Source organism: Anolis sagrei, chromosome 4 (assembly GCF_037176765.1).
Source record: "Anolis sagrei isolate rAnoSag1 chromosome 4, rAnoSag1.mat, whole genome shotgun sequence".
In the NCBI taxonomy this organism is placed as follows: domain Eukaryota; kingdom Metazoa; phylum Chordata; class Lepidosauria; order Squamata; family Dactyloidae; genus Anolis; species Anolis sagrei.
In genome coordinates, this window is record NC_090024.1 from 168,801,770 (window position 1) to 168,818,362 (window position 16,593).

Here is a 16,593-nt window from a genome sequence, read left to right on the forward strand (position 1 = left end):
TTTTTTAAAAAGGCTTTTATGGGGGGTTTTCTTTTGTGTCCAGATGCCCTGCTGGAAGGTTCCGCAGGACATCAGGACACCCCCCCACACACAAACACACACATGAAAAACCCAATTGGGCGTGCATTAAAGTCCTATCTGGAACAGCTCTATGCTGCACTCTACTCTAGATACCAAATATTCCTACAAGGGAAGGCTGCAACAGTTTGAATAGCTGTGACATTTTCAGGTTGTATGGCCATCTTCTAGCAAGATTCTCCCCTGACATTTCACCTGCATCTGTGGCTGGCATCTTCAGAGGTTCTATTAGCAGAGAAGCAAGCAAAGTGTGTGTGTGTGTGTGTGTGTGTGTGTGGAATGTCCACGGTGGGAGAAAGAACCCTTGTCTGTTTAAAGCAAGTATGAATGTTGGGATTACTAAACTTGAATAACATTGAATAGACATGAGGTTGCAAAGACAGTCAGTGAGGGTATCTGCAATAGCTTGCTTTTGTATGAGCCTACTATTTGTTCTTCTCACCATTTCTTGAGTGAAAAGTTATTTTTCCAAGTTGAACTCAAGTTGAAGGAACTGAAGTATCTTCAACACAAATGAGAAAGTGGAAGGAAGAGAATAGCTTCCAGGCAGCCTTTATTATTCCTGAGAGACCTCAACATCAGTAAATGTCTTATTGTTTGTTAGTGCTTAATCACTTAATGCTTTTCAATTGATAATTCCTGTGGAGGCTTGACAACAAAGGGGTCTTGGTGATTCAACATTGACAGATCACTTCAGAGAAGCCAAATCTTGCCTAACCTAGTCTTTGGGGTCTAAAGCAAACACACCTTGACATTCCACCCCCAATAGGTCAAGGCTAAATACTTTCTCCTAAACTGTTTCATCAAAATCTTGCAACCTCATCAGGGAGGGATTTTTCTTCCTTTTAGCATGTTGCTGGGATGGAGGTGAGATGGAGTCTGCTGGAGCCCATCATATGATGCAGGGCTACTTCTGGTGGGGCTCCACTGGGCTCCATCCCAGTTGCATCCTGGATCTGTCCCAGCAACATGCTTAAAGGAAGCAAAGGGGGTACTAGTGACTACCCATATCCTCATTGAAGAAGCCAGGGACAATACAGGAGGAAGCCAGGGACAGCCAGGAAACACTGTGGGATGGCAGCCCACAACCAACTATGGTAAGGGGACAAAGTTGGGCACTGCCCCACAGTTTTCCCCACTGCCCCATGCTTTCCCCAATGTACCCTGGCTTCTGAACCTCCATCGATGAGATATTTGCTCATATTAAATACTTAATCTGGAATGACAAGCTACTATATGTATTTATGTATAAGTCATGTATATGGTTAGGGCAGATTGTGGGGCCAAAATCATGCATTATGATATGACCCATGGATAAGTCAATGGTTATTCCTGAGGAGAGAGGAAAACATCAACACCATCTCAGAAGGCATTGCCACTGCTGTTTCCCTTCTCAGATATTGAAAAATGCAAGAAGCAGCCTCATGGCAAAGAAAGAAGAGAGGGTTAGTGCTTCTTTTAGGATCTCCTGAGATGGATCAAGCTATTGCCAGTGTTGAATAAGGGATGGTTCCATTTTTGTACAGTGCTACATTGCCTCATGGGTTGATTTTTTTTCACCAAAAATCTGTACTTATAAATGTGTGTATAGGGTATCTCTTTTTCTCAGAACAATAACTGTGTGCATTGTTTAGATGTAGCAGCCCTGTCTCTATCCTATATTCCTTGGTGAAATGAATACTGACTCCATGCAGTCATGCCGGCCACATGACCTTGGAGGTGTCCATGGACAACGCTGGCTCTTCAGCTTAGAAATGGAGATGAGAACCAATGCCCAGAGTTGAACACAACTTGACTTAATATCAGGGGGAAAACTTTACCCTTAGAATATTGACATTGTGTTTTTAATGATTATAAATATCACTTATTTGTAGCAAAAGTTCAGGAAGAAATAGACTCTGTGATTGGCCAGTCTCACATCCCATCAGTGGCTGATAGGGATAACATGCCTTACACTAATGCAGTTATTCATGAAATTCAAAGAAGAAGTAGTATTGTGGTCGTAAATGCTCCTCGATTGACAACAAATGACACAAAGGTAGCTGGATTTCATCTGCCCAAAGTAAGTCTTCAGCAAATATATCTGATATATTTTCTTTCCTTTTCCTTGCCTGTTGTTTCAAAATTTAAGACCAGGTTCTGATTACTGAGTTACATCAATACTGCAAAAATGATGTAAATATCCTGGGTGATCTTGGGCAAGTCACACAGCAACAAGATAAAGTACATCACTATGTAACACAATTTTTGTTCCTGGGTTATAAATGTAATTTCCAAATTAGCTGTATCATAAAAACATAATAAACATTAATTAAAGTGCAACATCCTACAGCACATTTTGCTATAGTTTTTCAGTTAGAATCTCATTGGCCCCTTCTACACTGACATGTAATCCAGATTATCAAAGCAGATAATCCAGATGATCTGCTTTGGACTGGATTATATGAGCCTATACTGCCAATCCTGTTCAAAGCAGATAATCTGGATTTTATATGGCAGCATAGATCCAGCCATAGAGTCTCAACTAATTTAATGAAAATCTCATAGAAGCCCCATCTACTGTGTCAGATAAAATCCAGATCATCTGCTTTGAACTGGATTACTTGACACTGCAAATTCAGATAATACAGTTCAAAACAGATCTTCTGGATTATCTGCTTTGATAATCTGGATTACATGACAGTGTAGAAGGGGTGAGTGACATACTAATTGAAAAATTATAGCAAAATGTGTTGTAGGATGTTCTGGCAGCCACAAAAACAAACTCTCTGGAGTATAACAACTACTTTCAAAGTAAATACTACACAATTAAACAGGAAGCAACACTTTCAAGCTAGGAACAGATTTTTTTTTCAAATTTCGTTACATAGTGTAAGTATAGCACTTTCTTTGGATTTGGAATTGGAGGTGGGGAGCTGGCTGAAAATTTTGAATTTTCAGCCAGAGAGCTCAAATAGCTCCTCAAACTAAATGGAATCTCAAATATCATAGACTCAGTATTTTCACCATATTTGGTTTCCTCACTGAGTCCCTCCAGAATTCAATTTTTTTGTATGTTATATTGTATATTATTTATTTTTCAAGACTTCATTACCAGATGAATTTTTAAACATATTTTCAACACAGAGAGCTCTTCAGATTTAAAATTAAGATTTTTTTTCCAAAAAAGTATTTTATGTCTCAAAATGATGCCAAATGTCCTCTAGGAATTCAGTTCAATTCATCCCTTTTTGTTGGAGTCAGGCACCCAGAAGGAAGAGGATGCCACCACCATCTCCGACTCAGAGAGGAAGGGTGAGAGGCTGGCTCGGTCTGGACTCACTTCCACTGGAAGCACATGCTCAAATTGACAGAAATGCAGGACAATTGATGTCCTGGGACATGGGACATTTTATTTAAATATGGGACTGTCCTTAAAATTTGGGATGCTTGGCAACCCTGTGAATTCCAGTTCTCATGGGGGAAGCAGCTAATATGTCTCCTTCAGTCTTCCACAGTTATGCCTGCTTTTGCTTTATATCCTGCTTTAGTCCAGTGAGCATAATGTGATGTGCCTGAAACACTTTGGCGATCTTCTTCCTACTGTATCTTTGTTAAAATATTGTGAAATAGGATAGGTGGACAGTGGGTGCCAAATCAAAGCCACCCAGTAAATTTCCAAACTTTGCAGAGATCAAGGCATGGTCCTCCAAGGTTTCTGTCTGAATCTCTCACTACTGCACTCCACTGGTTCTCTTTTACAATAGTGTTCAAACCTACATAATCCCCCTTTTCAACTTGTTCATTTTGAAATTTGCCAGTATATGGAGTTCCTAGTTCTAAAGCTAAACTGCTCTATGTTTTGAAAATGCAGTGTGACCACCATAGCTCTAGGAGCAGTGGTTCTCAACCTGTGGGTCCCCAGATGTTTTGGCCTACAACTCCAGAAATCCCAGCCAGTTTACCAGCTGTTAGGATTTCTGGAAGTTGAAGACCAAAACATCACTGGTTGAGAACCACTGTTCTAAGTCCTCCCACACAATTCTGTGGCATTCTCAGTTGGAAAGCCTTTTATTTCAATCTGGGAACATATCTCCTGTGCACAAAGTCCATACTATATAGTAAATAATCCATCTAATAAACTTTAGAAAATGAATTCAGCAATTACCAAAATATTACTAGATAACCCTACAGCTAAGACATACTTTGTCACTCTCTTGGCATAAACAGAGTTACTCTTGCCTTTCGAAAGCTTGGTTGTAGTGTACATCGGCTGTCTCTATAATTTCCTTGGCAGGGTACTATCGTGATGGTCGACCTGACATCAGTCTTGTTTGACAAAAATGAATGGGAGACACCAAATGTATTTAATCCCAACCATTTCCTGAAGAATGGTCAATTCCGGAAGAGGGAAGCTTTCATACAGTTTTCTACAGGTGAGTGTGGGGAAGGGAATTGTGACATAATTTTTGGAAGTACTGCCTGCATCCTGAATAAAAGGAGTAATTTGGAGCAATGCAACAAAAACACTTTATTGAAGTGTGAAGATCTGTATCAGAGCAAGCAGGTTCTCCAGATATAGCTCACATGCTCTTGATGTGCATTGGTTACTCCCCATGTGCAAGACACCTCGGATGTAATTTGGACCCTTCTGATTTGCTCTGGAGACTTTTGATGGACTTATAAGGCTCACTGAGCACTTCTGTGGTATACCAGGTACTTTTCATACCAGGTATTTTGATATGCATTGGGCATCCCATTACATTCTCACACTTACTCATTAGTTTCTGGATGTGCTTTGGGTGTACCACAGTGAAGATTGGTGCACATTGCTCATCAGGGACAGACACACCAATCTACACTGGCATTCAATATGGACCTTGCCAAACCATACAATTCTACTTCTCACACGTGTAAATCGTCTTGTGAAAAGGTAAGCGCCATGATGAATGTATGATACTACACTTTGCCAATAAAAATGAATGCACAGATATAGGATGGGGAACACATGGTTTGAAAACAGTCCACAGGAAAGAGATCTAAGAGTCTTAGGAAACCACATGCTGAACTTGAGCCAACATGTGATGTGATAGCTAGAAAAACCAATGCAATTTTTGGCTGCATTAATAGGAGGATAGTGTTGAAATCAGGGGAAGTCATAGTGCAACTCATTTGGAATAATGTGTCCAGTTCTGAACATCAAAATTCAAGATGGATTTTGACAAGCTAGAATATGCCCAGAGAAGGATAACTAAAAGGATCAAAGGTTCAGAAACCAAGTCCTATGAGGAATGACTGAGGGCCCTTCGACAATCATACAACCTAGAATATCAAGGCAGAAAATCCCACAATATCTGCTATGAACTGGGTTATCTGAGTCCACATTTCAATATATTTCAGATCAAAGCAGATAACGTGGTATTTTGTTCGACTGTGTGGAAGGGGTCTTGGGAAGATGGGCATGTTTAGCTTGGAGAAAAGAGAACCAAAAGGGGCCATGTTTAAATATCTGAAAAGATGTCACATTGAGGAGGGGGCAAGTTTGTTTTCTGTTGCTCTGGAGACTAGAACAAAGACCAATGGATTCAAGTTGAAGGAATAGATATTCTAATTAACATTAGAAAGAACTTCCCAACTGGTTAGAGCTGTTCAGAAGTGGAATATGCAACCTCTGAGCATGCTGGAGTCTTCTCCTCTAGTCATTTTTAAATAGAGGTTGGATGACCATCTGTTGGGGATGCTTTGATTGTATGTTCCTGTAAGGAAGAAGTTTGGATTGGATAAATAATAAATAAATACAACTTTGTTTCTAGACTACCCCCTCTCCCCAAATGGACTCAGGGCAGTTTACACACAAAGAAGGCAAGCATTCAATGCCCAAACAAATGTAAAAAAAAAACATCAAAGCAACATAGTACAAAATAATAACAACAAAGAACTAAATATATAAAATTTAATGTCAAAAAATGAAAAACAAGATACAAAAACACATAAAACAGACTACCTTAAAAGTATAGTAATAGTCCATGGCCCTTGTGGGCTCTTTCTGCTCTATGACTCTATGAATTCCAGCCCTTAATCTTGACCTCATATATTTCCATAAAAATAAAAACATCTTGTAAAACTGCCTGTACTAAGGGTTGAATGCAGATCTTTTATTTTTTATTTTTATTTAAAAGTTTTCTATACCGATCTTCTCACCTACAAGAGGGACTCAGATCCGGTTCACAACATGTGTTCATATAATAATAATTATTTATTTGATCAGTCATATGACCATTTCAAAATAAAACACGAGTAAAAAACAAAGCAACAAGGTGATAAGTCAGAATCTTATTTTCCTGGTTCTTCTTTCAGGAAATCTGCTCTTTTCTTAATAGCTTTCAGAATAAAAAGACTTACTCTGATTATGTTGGATCTTTCCTGCCCTTGCAAGAGGGATGTCAGAATATCATTTCTGTTGGGGGACCTGCAGTTGGATAATATTGGATGTAAATATCTGTCTCGCCGTTCGGTGTATCCTGGACAGTCAATTAGGAAATGTTCAATGTCTTCCACTGTTTGTTCTCCCCAGACGCAGAATCTCTCACTTCTTGGGATGTTACAGTAATGCCCGGTTTGCACCATAGTACCGAGTTGTTCAAACCTAACCCTAGTATATGTTCTTCTTAAGGGTAGAGGAAGTAGAATAGTTAGGTAGTGCTCTAAATGAATATTCCTTTTGTGGGAAGCTAAAAACCTTGTGGCTGAAGACCTACCTATGCTCTCTAGGTCCAGCTGTGCATAGACATCCCGAATGCACCGCTTGAGCACTTGCCCTGCCCCCGGACCCAGAACACCCAGAAATTGCAAAGGCAGACCGAATCCAGCCAGCTCATTATTTAGAGCCACCATCCACGATGACTTCTGGTCATGCTGGACTTGATCCTCTAGACATAGGCAAGGAAGTCTACTGGGATCCATAGAGTTTACTTTTGACCAGTAATTAAACTGTCTCATTAGAATTTGAGCTTTTACTGGGAGTATTCCTAGCTCAGCCCTTACTGTCGCCGTCAGCGTTGTTCTGGAAAGGCCCAGGAAGGTGCGAAGCTGCTTCACTTGGAAGGCTTCAATCTTAGCCAGATTGATGTGCCCCCAAATTTCAGCCCCAAATATAAGTGCTGGCATTATTTTTGTTTTGTCCTGCAGCACATAATTCAAAAGTATAATTCAAGGGGGATGTGTCTGTATTCAGCATTTATAAACTTGTCTTCAGCGTTTGACACAATTTGTCGTGACATACTATGGGAAAAGCTGGCTGCCACAAACATCAACAGAAGATTACTTACTTTAATTATTATGCTGTACTCTGACACCATACTGAAAGTTAGACTTGGACCCAATGGAGCCCTGAGCAATGAAATCAAGACATCAACTGGGGTGAGACAAGGGTGCATTTTAGCCCCCTTTCTCTTTAACTTCTATATAAATGACATCGTAAATACATTATCCTCTGACAATCTACATGGTCCTAAAGTTTTGTCCAGAACTATTAACATCCTGCTTTATGCTGATGACATGGTGATTATGGCAACATCTCCAGTGGGACTAAGAAGATCCCTGGCAAAATTCAATGTGTACTATGAGCTAAATTCACTCACTATGAACAAGGATAAATCCAAACATGTGTTCATATACAAAAATAAAAACCACACAATGCATCATCATTACACAATTAAAAACATATTACAATACAACATCGTCATCATCACAATCACATAGCCACTTCGTCAAAGCATTCCTGGTCATAATTTACAGTTATTCATTCTCCTTCCATGTGGACCAAAGTTGACTCAGTTGTGAAAGGCCGCATTCCATAGCCAAGTCTTTGTTAGCTTTCTGAACGTCAGGAGGGAGGGAGCAGTTCTAATCTCCTGTGGGAGGGAGTTCCAAAGCTGGGGAGCCACCATCGAGAAGGCCCCGTCTCTCGTTCCCACCAACCGTGATTGTGACAGTGGTGGGATCGAGAGCAGCCCCCCCCCCCCCCGGAAGATCTCCAAAAGCTCAGAGCAGTAACATTACTGTAGTGCTACATTTAAGATATGCTATGATTTTTGTCAGAGATGTTGAGTTGATTACTAAATTAGTGATGGTGGTGGTGAGTTTTCTTTCCCCCGTGTAACATTTGGATACAATATTGTTTGTATTGCCACATTGAAATGTCTCACACTGGTTGAGCTCCTAAACTGGGAAGACATAGCATAAATCTCAACCTACAGAATTATGCACTGAGTGCCTTATTCACTTACTGTATTGAATAGAAATATTGTGCAACTAAACACAAAGCAAACTGTGTATTATATTGGTCATATACATCAAAATGCACAACCTCCAAATGCATATCAGATTCAAATTTGCAAGTTCTGTGGCATTTTCTTCTGCAATCTTCTTGTGAATATGAGTGTTCTGTGCCAGACAAAAATGCCCAGTTATGTTAGTAGGAAAAAGCATATCACCAAAAAGATTCCAGCCATTTTCTGCAATACATATATAAAATATTATTTTTTATCTCGACAACAGAAAAAAAACGGAATAAAAATAAGAAACAATGTCTAAATTCTAGTTTCGGATTAAGACATACATATTTATGCAAAATCTCACACACATATATACAAGTAAACAATACTCTTATATAGCCATTATGTACTATGTAGCACCATAATACCATTTCTATATAATAAATTCTGGCATGGGCGTTCCCTCCTCTTGTCAGTAAGCAGCCATTCCTCTCCTTGTTGAAAAAGAAATGGATCTGTCACTTGCAGCAGCTTACTGGTTAGTGGGGGTATGGAAGACTTTCATGGTCCTTATATCTCCAAAACTTAGTGCTGTGCGGGAATTGTGAATATGTAGCCCCCAACTCTGGGGGGTGGTGCTCATCTCCATTTCTAAGCCAAATAGCCAGCGTTGTCCATAGACACCTCCTAGGTCATGTCACCAGCATGACTGCATGGTGCACCATTACCTTCCTGCAGAAGCGGTACCTATTGATCTACTCATGTTTGCATGATTCTAACAGGATTCTAACCATTCTTTTTAAAAGATGGATACACAGATTAATAAATATTTTATTTTAATTGAATAAACCTTGAAATTAAGGTCTATACTTCACAACTCTAGAAAGCATTGTCAAAACTACTCGGCTCTCTGTTTTCCTGAACGGGAAATAAATAGAACAGACATGTAATTTAAAATATATTTTCTTATCTGGTTTAGAAAAAGCTGTTTTCCAAGTGTTTTGCTGTCCCTTAACTTCTCTTAAAACTCCATCTGAAGCTATTTTCTTCTTCTCTTCCAGGAAAGAGAAGCTGTCCTGGAGAGCAGGTGGCTAAAATGGAACTTTTCCTTGTCTTCACTACTCTACTTCAGAAGTTCACTTTCCAGGCTCCAAAGGGTGTGAAGTTAAGCCTTGACTCCAACACAGGGCATGTACTAAAACCAAATCCATACGAAATATGTGCCATCCCTCGTTAAAGCAAAACAACATTGCTATTTTAGGTGACTCGATTTATTTGTTGCATTGGTTGCACTAGTTGTCCTGGTGTAGTTGAGTCATGATTACCCCCCCCCCCAAGATTTCTAGTTCAACAAAGGGTCAGAAATAAATAAATGGTTTTCCTTTATATAAAAAATCCCTCCTTCCAGACCTGTTCAAGTTCAAAGCATCAGAAGATCGAGATCAAACTGCAGCAGCAGTAGCTGCAAATGCTATCATACCTAATCCTTTAATAATTTGTATCTATTTTTCATGGCTTTCTGTGTAATTTGTATCTTTCTATAAAAGGCAAAAGATTTATACCAGGCATGAACAAACTGGGGCCACCTTGTGTGCTGGTGGGGCCAGAAGGAGCCGGGTCGTAGGCTGGAAGTGGCAAGACCAGGGCCAGGAGGAGTAAAGCTGGAGCCAGGATGGGCAGGATGGGGATGGGGATGGAGCTGGGAAGGGGTGGGATGGGAGGGGAAAGGGGCAGGTCATCACCTGATTCTCTGTCCTCCCAGAAAAATGCTGAGGCTACTTGCCCCAACTTTATGCCGAAAGGAGGAAGAGGCAGGCAGTGTCTTAAAGGGTTCTGCAGCCCTTTCAGACACCACCTGCTTTCCTGGTTCAGGCCGTTCTCTCAGCAGAAGGAGGGGGCGATCCCCCTCCTTCTGTCAAGAGAAAGGCAAGGCAGGCAGACATCAGTCGAAACAGCATGGGAATTTTCAATTGGTGGCTTCCTTCCTTGAGCCATTGCTGAAAACTCCTTCTCCGCAACAGCTGTCCTTCCACCCGCTCTCCTTCCAGCCTGTGGAGGCAGCAGCCTGCTGCGTTCCCAGGCTAAAATGAGCAGGAGGAGACAGGCCATTGCAAGAAATCTCTGCAGCAGTGGCCTGCCTTTCCCGAACCCAAAGGAGGGAGATAAACACGCAGCTGTCAAATGTGCTCAGCAGTGGCATGATTGTCTCCTCGGCTCTTCTCTGAGCCCTGGGAAGGCAGTGAGCTGCCTTCCCTGGGCCCAGAGAAGAGAGACAAACATGCAGCTGTCAAGCATGCTCAGTAGTGGTGTGTTTGTATCACCAGCTCTTCTCTGAGCCCTGGGTAGGCAGCAGCCACCTTCCCTGGGCCCAGAGAAGGAAGGCAGACACACTGCTGCCAAGTGCTCCCCAGAGAGTGATTGGCAGTGGCATGTCTCTGCCTCAGCCCTCCTCTCAGCCTTGAGATGCAGCAAGCTGCTGTGACTGCATACTGTAAGGGGGGCTGGAGCAGTCGGGGCAGAGCAATGAGCCCAATAGGCCACATCTGGCCTGTGTGCTTAGGTTTGCCCATGCCTGACATATGTTGTGAGGAGAAACCAGAGTACGGTGGGAAAGGGATGGAAACAAGTAGGGGATGAGGGTGATTATATATGAAATTCTTTATCTCTGTTTTGTTAAATTGTTAAAATATATAGACCATGTAAGTCACCTATATTATCTTCTAAACTTCCTCATGAGGAAAAGTGGACATGCTATATTTGTTTGACCCAAATAAATAAACTTGTATCTTTCTGTATACTGTATCTATTTTTATATAAAATGTATAAACACCTTTAGAAGATGTAACAAGATGTATTTCAGAGACAGTCACCTTTTTATAATCCCACTGTGGTATTTCCCTGAAAGTGTGAAGGTTGAACAAATCCCTCTGGCTCTTTCTCAGCCAGGCAATCATCATAACCCATTGTACATGTATATGCAGAGATAGATTACTTTCCTGTCAATCCAGATATAACCTTGCCTATTTGTCTAGTTAAATGGTTCTCTTGAAGCTGAGAGATTGCTAACCACAGAACAGAGGTTCAGAGTATGTGTATTTGTTAAACCTCTTTCTTGACAGCCAAACGTTTGATTGCCCAAGATCATCACCTTTTGTTTTAGGAGCTCCACACCATTGTTTTCTGAAGCTCCTATCTTGTTTGGCATGGAACTGGACATTTCAGCTCACCAGAAGCCCATCAACATATTTTTACCATTTGTTTTCCCCAGACTGTGCTCTCCCAGGGGACATCTTTGCCGCTCATTGGTCCATCACTATGACCAATCCCTGGCTGCCACCCACCACCACCATCACCAGCCAATCCTGGCACAGAACCTAGCCATTCTCTTATCTGGCCAATTAGGAGTGGGAAGTCTGAATAGCTGTCAGAACTGGTATTTCTTTGTATGTTTATGCTTGTACATTTTGAAGCAAATTGCTGTGCTTGCAATTTGCTTCAAAACCATAATAATCTGTGGGTTATCTTCAACTTGGTGAGTTGGTTTCCCTGTCCTGGCACATCTGTGTTAACATAAACTTGCCAGGCATGGATCCTGTTATCCATGGTCCTAGTTATCCATTACACTGGCATAACCATTTGTATCAATACCTAAGCAGATCTTATACTGGCCAAATCATCATTTTTGATGCACCATGAATATTTGTTTTTCTAGCATCGTTTTTGGTGATTGTTTAATAGTAAAGGTGATTGTTTAATAGTATATGATACTTACTGTTCAAAAAAAGTTATCCAGTCTCCAACATCAGAAGCTTTTTTGCGACCAGATTGTGTCATAGTGACTTAAGGAGGATAACCCAAAGGATAACCAATCTCTCACTTGTCTTCTAAATCTCTAAAATCTTAGTCTGGAATATTATTATGAACTACATTCCATCCAAAGAAAAATCAGTTTGGTGATTTGGCTGGCATGCCTACTTATGGTATGGAAAAGTTAAGGCTAATAAAGATTTTAATAGATATCCCATAAGAGATAGCCTATTAGTGATGTGGAATAAATACAAAAAAGGGATGGAGTAAAAAGATTCCTTATACGGCTGGGTCCTTGTATGTTAAAACCAACATATATTGAGGAATTGATAACTTACGGGTAATATCTAATTGAAGAAAAAGTCCCCTCCAACTCTAGGATTTTATGAAAATGTAGAATTGGTTAATATTGGTTTCTTCTATTGGTTAATATGAGAGACATTCCATATTGTGTCTTTTTAAAAATGTTTTTGTCATTTAAAAAAACCCCATAAATCAGTAGTTTATAAATATTTCTGAAAGTTGGGGGGGGGATGTCCCCCCATTACCTAGTGTCATTGTATAGAAAATTCAAGGAGATCGTTTTCTCTTTTTAAAAAAGTTTTTATAAAAAAAATTAAAATTCCTTAAAAGTCAGTAGATCAGCAAAAGTTTTGAAATTTCATGCTCTAAGAGTAAGGAATGTGTCCTACCACTTTAGCAAGTTTCATCATGATAGCTCTAGAAATGAGGGAGAGAGAAGCCTCTGAAGTTTCCACACTGTCTTGTTAGAGTAACAAAATGGACTTCCGGTAGCGGTAGAGATGGCGGACACCACGGTTTGCTGAAGCTCCACAGCTTTCGGCAAACCTCCTTCTACACAAGCCCTTGGTAGAGCAGGGTAGAGCGGGGTGTTACCCCCCCCAGCTCCCCCAGCTCCCCCCAACCCGGCAGCTAGAAGCGGGTGAGCGATAATAACTCGTCCGGGTCAAATCCTAAGCAACAGCATGCAAAGGGGGAGATCCCAACCCGATTTGACCCATAGGAGAGTTGTGCAGGGCGTGGTAAGGTTAACTGGCCAAAAGCCGGGAAGAGGACTCCAACCGCTATTTTAAACAAGAAGAAAGAAGAAAGATAGAGAGAGGAGAAGAAAGGAAACCCAGGGTGGGTAAGAAAGCTACAAGTACCCTTTTTTTGGATTTTTAATTGGCTAATAAACCATTGGCTATCCGGATTTAAATCTACATCTGAGTGGACTTAAGTAGACTTAAGTATATATATATGTAACTGAAGGAGAAATGCAATGCAACTGTTCGATCTGCTCCTGACATGATAAATAAATAAAATGTTGGCAATAATCCAGTGAAAAAAGGACCATTTTGGAATGGCACTTCAAACAATGAGCAACTGCCATGACACACGTTATGTCACAGCCACTGATTGTCACAATGAGAAGAACAGGAGGGTAGGAAAGGTGATTGTTTAATAGTGCCAGGGCTGCAGCCAAGGGGTGGGGGGTGGGGTTAGGGGTTCAACCCTCCTCCCCCCCAAAAATTTTTTCAGGTAAAATCTGGTTTACTTATTAATTTAACTGGTTAACCAAATCCCCATGCTATGTCTACAAGAAGCAAAAATTAAATGAGTCCCTCCAGAACTGCAAGCACTATTTAAAGCAAATTTTGACAATTTATTCCAATGTCATTACTTGCAGCAATCTATATCTATAAATTTGTTAGGGGCGTCCAACGTAACAGCAAAACTCTAAAAAAAACCCAACGAAACTGAGCCAAAATTGCCATGCCCCTAGGACAACCCACTAGGTACAAACTAATCCACACCAAATTAAAAACAACACAACAACACACAGATAAAATGGCAAAACAACTGAGCATGCGCACTGGCGCAAAGTCCCCAGTGCGCGCGCGCACATGGCTGAACGGCCAATGCACCCTCTGCACTTCCCTCCCTCCCTTCCGGCCGCGCTCCGCTCCCGAGATGGACGGCCCTCCCTCGCCCTGCCCAGAACGAACACGTCACCACAAGCACGCAACCAAGCCCAGCATGCTTCCGCCACCCACACCCACACACACCATGCACCATCCCCCCGCCCCCTTCCCACACCGTCAAAACCCATCCCACCTCTCCCTCCTCCCTCTTTCCCATGCTCACGCCGCCTCCAAGCCCGGCACACTTCTGCCACCCACACACACACACACACACACACACACGCACACACGCACCACGCACCATCCCCCTGCCCCCTTCCCACACCATCAAAACCCATCCCACCTCCCCCTCCTCCCTCTTACCCTGCTCACGCCGCCTCCAAGCCCGGCACGCTTCCACAGCCCACACACACACACACACACACACACCACACACCATCCCCCCGCCCCCTTCCCACACCGTCAAAACCCATCCTACCTCCCCCTCCTCCCTCTTACCCTGCTCATGCCGCCTCCAAGCCCCGCATGCTTCCCACCGCCAACAGGGCGCGGGGCAGTGACGTCAGCGGCACCAGCGGAATGAAGGGAGAGAGAGAGAGAAAGAGGAGAGCGAGGCCTGCCTCCCTTCAGGGCCTTCCCCAACATGACAACCCCGCCAGGTAGGCCTCAGACCCACTTCTCAAGATAAGTTAGGAAGACAAGGGGGAAGGAAGGAAAGTAAGAGAAAGAAGGAAGAAGAAAAGGAAAAATGGAAGGAAAGATAAGGGAGACACCAGAAGAGAAAGAAAAAGGGGGAAGGGAGGAAAGAGGTAGAGAAGAAAGAAATGAGAGAAAGAGGGAGGGAAAGAAAAAGAAGGAAGGAGAGGAGGAAAGAAAAAATGGAATGAAGGAAGGAAATAGGGAGTGAAGGAAGGAGGAAGATGTAGAGAAAGAGGGAGGGAAGGAAAGAAGGAAGAGAAGGAAGAAAAGAGAGACAGCAGAAGAGCAAGAAAAAGGGGGAAGGAAGGAAAGAGATAGAGAAGGAAGAGGAGAAGAAAAGATGGGAACGAAGGAAGGAGGGAAAGAAGGAGAGAAAGAGGGAAGGTAGGCCACAGAAAAAAAAAGCAAGAAGGAAGGAAACATGGAGGGAAGAAAAGAGGCAAAGGAAGAAAGGGGGAGGGAATGAAGGAAAGAGAGAAGGTACCTCTCTTTCATAATAGACGAGATATCTACCTCTACTATGAAAAGATTGACTATAGGCCACAGCAAAGCGTGGCAGGGCACAGCTAGTAGCTGATATAGTGGAAGCAACCAAGTCCGCCCGCCCATAACTGGCAGGCAAACTTAAGGCATGGGAGGGATTTGAAGTCCCCCATGAAAGAGACCAGAAAATTGATTTAATTAAGACTGTATAAGATATAGAATGAACCATACTATTTAAATTATTTTTATGTTATGAAACTACTCGTGATTTGCTTAAAAAAAAAATTCAACCCCCTCCCCATTTATTTATTTATTTATTTATTTATTTTAGCTATGGATAGTGCCAAACTGAATACACTGCTGTTTGATAGTCAAGGCTCCTTCCCACTTCTGCAGTGACTGTGATATAAACCATCCTGGGACCAATCCAGCATTTACCATGCTGGATCAGCCTTGAGATAAGTGGTTATTATAGAACCATGTGAACTCCCTTGAGGCCTTTCACAAATAAAGCCCTTCTTTTCTGACTTCTCTCCTTTAGATCTCTCTCTCTCCCTCCCTTCCTCTCCGATTTTCTTGTAAACTCCAGTCATGTTTACCATGGAAAGGTGACCAGTTAAGTATTAAGACCTTACCTAATCTTGTTATGAGTTAGTTGAGATGTAGATCCCCATGCATATGTAAATGCATAGCCATTACATTACTTTTAAAATTTGTAAAATTCACATTATTGCCTTGTTTGTTTTTGGAGCCAACAAGGGAACTCAGCACAGCAATACAGAGAGAGGTTCAGATATACCGTCCCTATTCAATGAAAACTAATTCATAAAATTTTAGTTTTCACACTGTTAGTGACATATGCAAGGCATGTAGTTCTTTTATGACAATGTATGTTGTTTTCAAGTCATTGCAGAAGAAGATATTCAGTACCTCTTTGTGCCCATTCTCCGTGCATCGGTGGTGGAGTACACTTTCCATAGGCACCGACTGACAGGGAAGAAAGAAATTCCCCAGGGAGTAGATAGCAGGTGAACACATAGAAGATTTGTGGGAAGATCTGTTGGTGCGTAGGTGGTACGCTTGAAGGGACACTCTGCTCCTAGAAGATAAAGACCATTATTTTTAAAAATACAAATAACAAGTAAAGGTTATATGGGTGATAAGGATACTAAAATGCAGTTGCAACAGTAACCAACTATTTTGGACATTGGAATAACCTGTTCCATTAATTACTTTTAAGAGGTCAAATTCCAGGCAAAAGGTTAAGGTAGAAAGGGTTACCTACAATTAAGAAAGATCCCTCTTTCTTCTCTTTCTTCAGCACAATATCAACAAAACATTCTCTT

General features: G+C 41.6%; 1 protein-coding gene across 1 annotated transcript in view; it reads left to right on the plus strand.

Moving 5' to 3' along the window:
• Nucleotides 1-9,570, plus strand: part of LOC132772702 (cytochrome P450 2J2-like) — a 28,185-nt gene extending 18,615 nt beyond the window's left edge. The window contains exons 7-9 of the mRNA XM_060771568.2: nucleotides 1,953-2,140; nucleotides 4,355-4,493; nucleotides 9,395-9,570. Coding sequence (XP_060627551.2) covers nucleotides 1,953-2,140; nucleotides 4,355-4,493; nucleotides 9,395-9,570 — 503 coding nt within the window. The remainder of the gene's footprint in view (nucleotides 1-1,952; nucleotides 2,141-4,354; nucleotides 4,494-9,394) is intronic.
• Nucleotides 9,571-16,593: the final 7,023 nt, after the last annotated feature.